The 10,968-nt window shown below is 46.1% G+C and overlaps 1 protein-coding gene across 1 annotated transcript; it reads right to left on the reverse strand.

The window, feature by feature from the left end:
- Nucleotides 1-955: 955 nt before the first annotated feature.
- Nucleotides 956-8,163, reverse strand: LOC101781257 (ubiquitin carboxyl-terminal hydrolase 16). The gene is made up of 11 exons (XM_004973647.4): nt 7,760-8,163; nt 5,223-6,138; nt 5,066-5,148; nt 4,648-4,733; nt 4,411-4,573; nt 3,598-3,718; nt 3,308-3,465; nt 2,720-2,804; nt 2,346-2,561; nt 1,878-1,939; nt 956-1,769 (listed from the first exon to the last, which is right to left on the reverse strand). The coding sequence occupies exons 1-11, from the start codon at nt 8,161-8,163 to the stop codon at nt 1,082-1,084; spliced, it is 2,982 nt and encodes a 993-aa protein (XP_004973704.1). The 3' UTR covers nt 956-1,081.
- Nucleotides 8,164-10,968: the final 2,805 nt, after the last annotated feature.

A 10,968-nucleotide genomic window follows, 5' to 3' on the forward strand; every position in this document is an offset into this window, starting at 1 on the left:
ACGGAACGCGACCGCGTGTGTCGTCGAAGGATCGGAGCGGCACATCATGGACACTGGCCGCCGTTGCTTATATATTTGCGTGGCGCCGCAAAGCAGGGTGCACGCATAGCATGTCTGCATGTGCCGATGTGCGCGCAGCGCGCGGCGCGAGGGCTGGCCTCGTCGGCGGCGCGAACGCTGCATGCGCGACATGGCATGTAAAGGGCTCGCTCGAGTACGTAGCCGCCAGCCGGGTCGTACACAAATTCAACGTGGAGGCACGGCCTTGGACCGTCTGATCGTCATCATTACGGGGACCGGCGCTCTACCACCGGCGCGTAAGGAGACTACAAGAACTTGTTTGGAACACACTAACATGGCATAGGATTTGATGGGAATTTCGCCAACGACAATTTAGTTCCTGAAACATAACAGAGATTTCCCATACCAATCTTATCCATATGGAGCATTTCAAATCACAGCGTGACCGCTCATCAAATTCCTGGGAGAAAAGGAAACAAACAAAACTACACCTAACATAGATAGCTGAGCCAATCCAATCCAATTCATGCTATACTAGCAGTAATAGCGACGGGCGCTATCAACAAGCACGTGATGCATTAGGCCAACCAGATAGGCCCCAATGATCAACCGGATCACCTTATCCGATAGACTGGTCCTGGCCATCACTTGGCCCATGCAATCAATCCGGCTGCAGGACAACGAATCCGAAGCCTCGCATCGCTCTGCCTGTATACCTCTACCCACCCACACCCGTGTCCATTCAAGGAGAAGAGATATCTCCGTGCTGTGCCTGTCAAAGTTGTACTTGCGATCGTGCGTAATGACACGCCATACGCATGAACGTTGACAGGGGCCTTTGGGTTCCTTAGATTATATGTTTGTTCTAAATTTGCAATGATGATCTATGCATGTCCAATGGAAATGCAATGTGTGCTACCATGTTCCTAAGGAGTATGTTATCAAGTTAGGCATTTCACTTTTATGGCTACCACATTCCTCTTCTCTTTTTACACATTGCAACGGGATAATATTACAGGCTACATCATATTATTCCTCTACACAGCCCAAACCCTCCACATCAATAAAATGTTTGGGCGGTCCTGTCCCTAGCTGATCTCCTCAATAGAACGCCGCCCCTGGTTTCTCCAGGGTCATGTCCGCTCCTATCTAACTGCCTATACTGGTCTGTTAACTTACTGCTCGACTGATGTTTACTTCTGTCAGTATACAACAAGGACGGGCTCTCGTCGCCCACAACCCAACCCCCTCCGGCACCACCACCCTGAGGCTTGTGCTCGGCAAACCTCTCCGCATCGTCCGCCACCCCTCCTGATGAGCTGGTATTCAAGCTGGATCTCGAACGGGAATACGTCGGGTATTCGTTCTCCACAGGTGCTCCCGGGTACATTTGATCTGAGGCACCAAACAGGTACTCGTACTCCTCAGTGCTGGTCGAATTCCTTGTGCTGTCGCTACTATCAGTGCTGACAGTGCTGTGCGATCCAGCATCAGAGTTGCTGAAGAGTGACGAGCTCTCGCTTGGACTTGGAGATTCTGCCGGTGGATATGGTGCATCTCCATATTCGTCGGATGTATGGGCAAGGTCATCTGCCATGTAGTCTGCATGTAGGTGACCACCTTGGTGTCTGCTGAAGGAACCTCCAAATGGTGTCCCTCCTGGAACTACCTTCTGCTTGGCCTTCTTCGGGCGTGCTGGGTCTTGAACCATCACTTTCCTCACAGAGCTTGGCGCCCTTGGTGAACATCTGATTTAATTAGAACAAGTATTAGAATATCCTGACAAAAGTCCTCACAGGCATATGCAGGACAAGTGCGAGCATATGCAATTAGAATAAGAAAATCCTGGTATTCACCTTGCGTACAGCAGCATATACGCACACTTTGACATAACGTTGTCTAGAGATACAGGTTTCACCTGCACACAACAGACGCAAGCTATTAAGAATAGCATATTACAACAACTGATTCTATCTGAAGATAACCTAGCACAGGCCCGCTGCTTTCAACCCAGTGAAGCATCAGTTCAGTAACTGTCAACTTTTGACACAAAATATGTTTGCTATTCTTTTACAAAAATATAAACTTATCCTTGCAATTTTCTAATAATATGTACAGTCTGATCATTATTCCATATTTTCAGTAAGGATTATAGTTTCATTTATGGTAGAAGAAAAACACTTAAGGGTCAGTTTGGAGGAAAAAAATCAGTCTAGGAACTCTCAGGATTTAGCTCATGTTTTTATAAATCCTAGAAATTTGGATCCTGGAATGACCTTTCCAAAAAGGCCCTAATTATGAGAATAGGACCATGAGAAGCATACCTGGCTGTCATCTGCCTTAAACCACTTTCCCTGTGTATCTTTAACATAACATACATAATGACCAGAGAAGGCAGCATTCATGACATCATGATGGACAACCACTGCATAGAGGCTGTAAACAGGCGATCTGTCATCAGTCTCTGGGTTCATATAACGAACCATGTTCAGGGTCTCCGGAAATCTGATGGCTTTGTTAATCTTCCCAAACTTGCCAGACTGCACATATAAAAAGGATGCTTAGTGGATATAACAAAACTCAATTCCTATTAATAGTTTAATACATGAAAATATGAACATTTGAGTCATCCACATGTACTTCTCCGCTCTTTTGCTAGTACGGTGTTCAAATATAACTTTCAGTAAATGGCACATACCTGATATCTTTTCAGTGCAATAGTCAGAACATTTGGTGCTTCTTCTATTGTCAACTTCTTTTTAGCACGCTCATAGGATTTGCATCTGATAAGGCAGAGTAGAGTCAGGAATGAGAATTTAACAAAAGAATAATTGAAACTACATACATGTGACTAAATGTGAAGCGAGCATTAATACATTACTAGAATAGTGAAATAAGTTGAGAATGCCATGGTAGATGGCCCTCAGAAAAGGCATTCATTTTCTCTTTTTTCCAAGACGGCGAAAAAAAACATTACTTTCCATTAAAAATGATTACCATGCAGTTGGGTATGATGACACTTGCAAATGTAAATGTCCTCCAATGACAAAACAATATGAATCTCTAACCCTCATATTAGCAACAAGAACAAAATGTTATGCAGCTATCGGTTCTTTTCAAAATTACAAGATGGCGTAGGAGTCCCTCCTTAGTTTTCTTAAGATTCAGTGACAACCAAAGATTATGGTCCCCAGATAAAAGATGAGCAATTTGATGAACATATAGGCACATCGTGAGCCGATGAAGAGAAGAAAAGAAAAGAAAAGATCAAGAGATGTAAGCAAACCTGCTGCAGTGATATCTATTTTCTCCATCCAAGACTTCTGTAGATGTAAACCGCACAAGAGCCTCATCCAGTGAACTGATGTCACCATCTATTTCAACAGTAAGATCCAACATACGCTCACATTGCTCAGAACTAATATGACACCTTGAGCATTTTATCTATGAAAAAAAAATCAAAGAAAGAGGAAGGAATGATCAGTAAGGATGTAAAAAGGATTAGTTCACTATATAACAAGTCTAAGGTAATTGAATATATATCAGAATTAAAATATTAAGCTTTATGTAAATAACCTTAGATCGCAGATAGCCCCCAAATATCAATTGCACAAGTGTAGTTTCTTCTGCTGACCGAAGGGCACCTCCTTTTCTAGCTTCCTTCATGCATACGGATTGCATGGCATCAATTGCATACCTGCAAAGAGACCAGATGCTATGCTTTCAATAAAAGTAGAGGCAATGCCTTTGATTTGAGGATAAGGCATTTTTGTCACATCGAAGAACTCTTGCATATAAAGGAGTTAGCTACGATCAATTAATTTTTTTTGATAACATGTGAACCACTTGCAACACTAACCCAGAATAAAGTGGACTAAAAAAGTAACAAATAAATCACTGTGGGGTCCATTACTATATCAAGTTCTATAATTTCTTGTTTGCATAGGATTTCCATAGTGTGAATGGCAATAGGCAACTAGTTGGGGAATACGAGTTCAAAACAAGCACTGCATGGTACTGCAACTTTCATTTGGTTTAAACAGGATGAGGAAAATCAAATCAAAACATCATAACTGTAAAGCGATGTGCTTTAGTGTAACAAATTCAGCCTCACTAGGTGGACATTTGCAAGCAACTATGGCAAAAGCGCTCATCCACAGGTAGTAAAATAGCCCAACCAGATCTATAGCACATTTTTTTCTTCCACCTACTCATAATAATTGATCACTCAAATGGCATAACCACAATTAAATTCAAATTAATAATTAAATAATCAGAAACCTCTATATTTAATCTTTTCCACACTTTGCTACACATAGATTCTGTAGGATTATGAACTGCTTCATATTCTTGAAGTGTCAAAAATATAGTAAATATATGCTGCCTTACCTGAGAAATTCATGAGCATCTTCTTGTTTACCAGGACCAAAGCTACTGCCAATGTCATGCAAATGAGAGAGTATCCCAGTTGGTGATAAAGCAGTCTTGCGTCGTTTGCCCTCCACAATGAGTTTTTCAAATTCGCACATGAAGCACCATTCCCTTTTGGAGCCTACAGCACACGAGGTATTATTTAAATACTCAAGTGCGCAGTAAAAAGAAACGAAGTGGTGTGACGAGAATTACAATTTTTTGAATGAAGTCCTCCCAAAAGATATGTTGTAAGTGGTCGAGTAAACATCAAGCACTGAAGAACAGCATTTGCATAGCAACTGCAAAAGACATGGGTTAGACAAAGTGAACAACAACAATGTACTAAAAAAATAAGTCCATCCAAAACAACCCACTTAACCCCTAAGCTCTATGCCACGAAAAGACGCAAGTTCAGTGCTAATATATCAGGCCATGATATAATCCACCTCAAAGTATCACATTCTATGCACAAAGCAGACTTTAATGGAAGTTAAATACAAATATTTAGGAGCATTCACCTAAGATCATACAAATGCCCAGACAAAAAAAAGGGATAACCTTAATTGATAAACCATGTTTTAATACCAGCCAACCTTCCTACTCTTGCTATTGAAAACAATTCACTGTTTACCTGTTGCCAAGGTTATGAAGACCAAAGGGGTGCAACTCAACCTTGTCGTAGAGCTTCACAAAAAGTTCATATGGAAAGAGTGTCTGACACAAAAAAGAACTGTTAGCAGAAGAGATAAAATAAGATGCTAATTATGAAAGGCTATTTGGTTATTTACCAGTTCTGATGGATAATGTCTCACAACTTTTGATGCTGTTTGCTGCCTGACAATTTTCTTCAGAGATGTTGCGAGATTATTTGCTGTTGAACCCGATCTCTCTGAAGGTTTAGAACTTCTATCAGAACAATTATCAGACACTTTAGATGGAATAGGTATCACAGAACATCCACCACGAATGGAAGTAGCTTTTTCAGCAGTCGATGCAGTTAGCACAGGTTTTGTGCTTTGAACGTTGTCATTCCCAACAGATTTTGTTTTAGACCTCTCAAGTTCCACACGAATAGGATTCCTAGAACTTTTGGTCTCCAAGACAACGGATGCAGCAGCTCGGGGATTGCCACTATCTTCAAGTTCTCTGTTATGACTTGTCTGAGAACAATCCTCAATGATACTGGCATCCTGAGCCTTATGGTGTTCCTTGGAATGATTAAAGGATTCTCCATTGAAAGAACTGCTACGACCACTTGTCTTTGGGTCAGTAGCTTGAGAATTGCATGGCAACACTTCATTTAAGTCCTTGCTGGAAGAACCATCTTCAACAAAAGTTGCATGTTCAGTATTTGATGCCATCTTACTACCGTCAACAGATACTGGAACATTTTGAGGGATTTCAACTGTGCCGTTGGATTTATGACCTCCAGGAACCTCTGTGCTGGTGCATAAATCTTCTAAAGGCATGTGTTTACCTTCACCTATTGAACTCTTCAAGCTATGGTTTTCATCAGAAGTTTCATCTCCAATAGTAACTGGTTTGTTTGTTTCAGCAATCGGTTTTACACCAACTGATACATTCTCTTCAGCAGCTCTTTCCTGTTCAACTCTCCCTTCATCATCAGGCCTTGTATTAACACTAGGTGGATGGCATTCATCTTTATGACCTTGTCTCCAGTGGGCTATCTGGCATTTGAAGGAACTGCAAAAAGGAAAGTGTTAATAAAGTTCAGAAGCCAGGAAAGTTGTCGATCTTATAAACACACACAATACTGCAACATCATTTAGGAATTCAAACATGGTAACTCATGGATATCTGTATGAAACTTATCCCACAAAAAAAGGACCCCTCCAATCCACCAATCATTTTATCTCAACCACTAATCGTATTATGTTGCTAAACAAAGTGTCAAACACCCCCAGAACATGCCCCTTTACCCTTCCCCTTCCTATTTTCTTTCCAAAATGTCCGATACTACCATTTGATGATTTAAGGAAGAAATGAATGCCAACGCCACTCCGTTCCACAGGAGATGCACGCATGCAAATAAATGGTTAAACAAATGATTAGCAAATATAAAATGAATTAAGCAATATATCGTGTAAACTTGAGGACAAGCAGATGCACGATGGATCTATAGCATGCTAGCTTTCCACATCTTATCCAGCCAATCAATGTCTCAATTGCTGAATAGTCCTGAAGTCCATAGGTAGATTGACAAATATGGGATGACATGGTCAGGGCACACCGCTGTCAGCTAATACTTGACAGATGTACAGTTGTAAGAAGTAAGAACTATAAAGTATTATTGTAGTACCTGGTGGCTAGCTTGCGCATTTACCCACCGTCAAACAAGCATGTCATGCATGGTACTTTCTACTGTCACAGATCAGTGATGTTTAGGAAAGTTTTTTTTTTGGCATGGTCCCTAAACACAACTTTGACCACTGGTTAATGTTTTTATATATGCACAAATCTACTCCTGTACTCTAGTAGTATCATCAATTCATCATACATCTAGATGTTACCAACTTAGAGTAAGAATGTAATATAGAAGACATAAGTTTATGCAAATTTCACTATGCATACAAAGTTTCGGTCATTTTCTTGAACATACTTAAATATATCTACAGATGTTGACACCCTCTAACGCAACTGTTCCTGCTGTACGATATATATGTGCACCAGATCAGTGCCAGTATGGACATGCAACTGGTAACATTGAGGCATGGAAATAATACCATGCTCATCAAAACAGCGTGCACAGTCACCATGAGATGGCTGATACCATAATACACGCCATGGCCTAAATTGATCAAAATCAACACACACACCCTGAACAGACTCAACTAGCAGGAACCTAGACTCTGAGAGGCAGAGACATGGGAGTCAAGGATCTGAACCAATTGTTGATTTTGCAAGGAACAAGCTATTATAAGGGATCATAGATAACTCAAGATTAGTACAATAACTGGCCAACTCACTACCAAAGTTCTATAAATTCCGAGTTCCAGTAAGCAATGTTGTACATGCACCCAAGGTTATTGAATCACAATTAAAAACAGATATAAGGGCTAAATGGAGGTTAGCAGCGCCCTAACTCAGGGGTAGCAGCACCCAAGGTTTGGTGCAGAGTGCGTAGTCTAGAATTTGTGGAATTACCGGCCATTCACATGACACCGACACCCAAATTTGTACCGAACACAGGACAACCCCACCCACAATTGTACAAATCACGGACTATCTCCCACAATTCCCCAATCACCGGATGAAATTAAACAAACCCGGAATGGAATCAGGAGCAGGAGCATCATCCACTCACCAGTACTTGACGGCCTTGCACTGCTTGCACCTGAACGTGGTGGGCCTGAAGCACACCGCGCAGACCCCCTTCGCCCCAGCCGGCGGCTGCGGCTGTGCCTCCACGTCCTCCTGCGCGGGAGCCACCGCCGCGGGCGGCGGCCCCCACACCGGCGCCTCGGGCACCTCCGCGGCGTGCACCACTGCCGGGAACAGCTCGGAGTAGTAGGCGAGCACGGACTCCCGCTCCGCCAGCTCGGACTCCTCGGCCGCGAGCCGCGCGAGGCGCCGCACCTCATCCCTCCGCGCCGCGGCCCGGCGCCACCGGCTCCGCACCAGCAGCGCCAGCGCCGGCACCACCACGAGCGCCACCAGCGCCAGAACCACGGCCGCCGCCGCCGAGGACGACTCCACCTCCTCCTCCATTGGCAGCCCGCCCCCCACCCACCTCCTCCCTCAGCCCGCTCCTCCTCCCGCTCCGCGCATAGATCTCGCCCCCGCCGCTCCTACCCGCCGGATCCGCGCCCCGATCCCCACCTCACCCGCGCGAATCCGCTGCAATTTAGACCCCGAGGGTTTCCAATTTTCACCCCTCCTCTTCTCCGGTTCGGGTTTCTCTTCCTCCCTCCCCTGGTCTGGTCGTGTCTGTGTCTGGTCTTTGGAAGTGACGGAGAGGCAGGCAGGCACCAGCAGCAAGGAAGGAGCCTGGCGGTATCCGTTTCCGGTCTGCGCACGCACCCAAGGAATAATTAGGCGACTTGTGGAGGGGGCGAGCCGCAAAAAGTGCGGGCGAGGCAGGAAGACGGGGCAAGTAACGGATAGCTTACGCTGTGCCGGCGCGGTAGTAGTGTAGTACGAAGAGAGGGGGAGAGAGGGACAAGAAAGGAATGGGTTCCCACGGGGGGTACCCGTGGGCTCGGTTCTCCGTGCGGGCGCGCGATCCTTGCCGTCCGATTGGTCTGACCGGCCGGGCCGCGGCCGTCGATCAGATGCTTTCGCGGGGGGCCGCGCCGCGGGTACGGAGCGGCAAGTGCTTTCCGCCGTTCCGCGGGAGAGGAATCGCGGGAAACTGTGGCAGTACGCGCCATTATCCCGCGGGACCCACCGCCTGACGGGTGGGACCCACGCGGGGTGCATGTCTGATCGAAGTGTTTCCGGAGTTTCCAGGAAAAACACGTTGGCACCGATCCATCGAATACTGCGTTTCAATGGTAAGTGATTTACTGCTTGATTTGGGACAAAGATATGATCTGTTTTTTCCCATGCGAATTAAAGAACATTTATTGGAGCGTTGTCTCGGTGAAGGTATTTTTAGGAGGAAAGCTTTGGTGGGCGGATCGTCTCGTGTGTTTCCTTGTGTCACGTCACTTACGAGGAGCCTCCTACTATTTTGTTCGAGCTTTGAAGTCCATTGACAATTTGTTGCCGAAATGCGGTTCTCACCGGATTAATTAACAAACCATCATGGCATCCCAACGTGTGCGGCCAGGATGATTTGGTCACCTTCCCATTAGGCCAATGATCGGCTGTAAAGTGGGGCGGGAACTTAACAAAGTGAAACTTCTTCTCCAGCAGAAAATGGCAACGGACGAAGAGAAGTGCTGCACACGGAGGCACTAGGCCTATCACCGGAGGTATGGACAAACACACTCTTATTCATACCTAAATTTAAATATATATTATCTAATTCTTATCATCTCCATTCTCACCCATATCCAATGAATAATTAATTTTATATTAGATACTACCCTCTCCATTTTTAATAGATAATTATTTTTCTACTCATACTTTCTCCATTTGAAGTGGGTGTGAATTTAGGATGAAGTTGTGCATTGCACCGAACCAAACACAAGAGAGAGGAGCCTCCGTTTCCCCGTAACTTTTTGCAGCACCCACCGTGCAAAATTCATTTTTCAGATCTTCTCCGTACGTACGAGGGTCTAGTTGGGTTCCGTGGATCATCCGCAAGAGAACGTGCCAGCCAAACGACTGACGCCCGAGGACCCCGTCCCTTTCGCCTCGCCGAGTCCGACACTGCCGCCGTGCCCACGCAATGGTGCACGCGCGCGCGGGCGCGACAAGTGTCGCCGCCCCCCGCGTGCTAAGCGTGGAAGCTGCCAAAGCGAAAGCCAAACCCCCGGGAGGGAGGGGTGGCTCACGTGCGGGCGGCGTGGCGCGCGCGAGACGTCAGCCACGTCCGCGCCGGGCCGGTCGGAGCCGTCGGGCGCCAGCAGCGGTCGGCGGGTGGACGAGGAGGGGAGGGCGACGCCTCGCGTCCCGGTCGGCCGGTCGGTGGGTCGAGCGGGGGCGGGACGAGACGACGCGGCACCACGTCGGCGGCGGCCGCCGGACGCAAGCGACAAAAGCGAAAGAAGCGCCTCTCGGAAGCGGCAACGCGCAGCGCTGATTCTCTCGCGCCGACTTCGCCTGCGCCTGCTGACGCGTGGGCCGGCCTCGATCGCGTCCGGTGACGAGGCTTAGGAAACACTCCGCATCATGGTTCGTGGATGCACGCCTTGTGCGGAGCGATCTGGATTCAGACGAAAACGAAGTATCAGCACACGTATCATGCAAGTTAGCCACACCATCTACAGCGGGCGATGGACACGATGAGTCGACGAGACCATGACGCAGTTGATGGATGGGATCTCGCCACTTGCCCACTTCTGATCCTCGCCGTCGCTCGCCGGAAATATCTTAAACCTCTGTTCTCACCTCGAGCTGGTAATTGTCAAGCTGAAAAATAAATGTCCTCACTGAGGAAGAATAAAGAGAGCCGAGTCCACCACACGTGCGCGACTTGCAGTTGGTCCAGCGTAGCTCGTGGTCTTCGATGGAGACTCCTCGGACAGATCGTGCCTAGCTAGTGCCTGCGGCCTACCCAGGCCATGAACGTCCGAGCCGAGCCCCCGTAAAGTCTAAAGTATCGAGCCGGTACTTGGCCATTTTCCGATAAGTTCACCTCCAAATTCCAATTTAGCACTATGCAAAAAGAAGATTCTCCATCACATCAAATTTACGGTACATGCATGGAGTACTAAATGTAGACGAAATTAAAAACTAATTGCACAGTTTTGTTGTACTTTGCGAGACAAATCTTTTGAGCCTAATTAGTCAATGTTTAGACAATAATTCACAAATACAAACGAAACGCTACAGGGTGCTAAAGTGCTAGTACAGTGATTTTAGCACTCCAAAATTAGGCAACTAAACATGCCGATGCACAAGATC

This window comes from Setaria italica, chromosome VI, assembly GCF_000263155.2.
Source record: "Setaria italica strain Yugu1 chromosome VI, Setaria_italica_v2.0, whole genome shotgun sequence".
NCBI lineage: Eukaryota > Viridiplantae > Streptophyta > Magnoliopsida > Poales > Poaceae > Setaria > Setaria italica.

Excerpts from the sequence above, each read along its gene's own strand:
- LOC101781257 (XM_004973647.4), bottom strand. The coding sequence starts at position 8,163 with ATGGAGGAGGAGGTGGAGTCGTCCTCGGCGGCGGCGGCCGTGGTTCTG. Across the intron at positions 4,734-5,065 it reads CTTCATAACCTTGGCAACAG|TTGCTATGCAAATGCTGTTC; the intron begins GTAAACAGTGAA and ends TGTCTTTTGCAG. Across the intron at positions 2,805-3,307 it reads AATAGATATCACTGCAGCAG|ATGCAAATCCTATGAGCGTG; the intron begins GTTTGCTTACAT and ends CTGCCTTATCAG.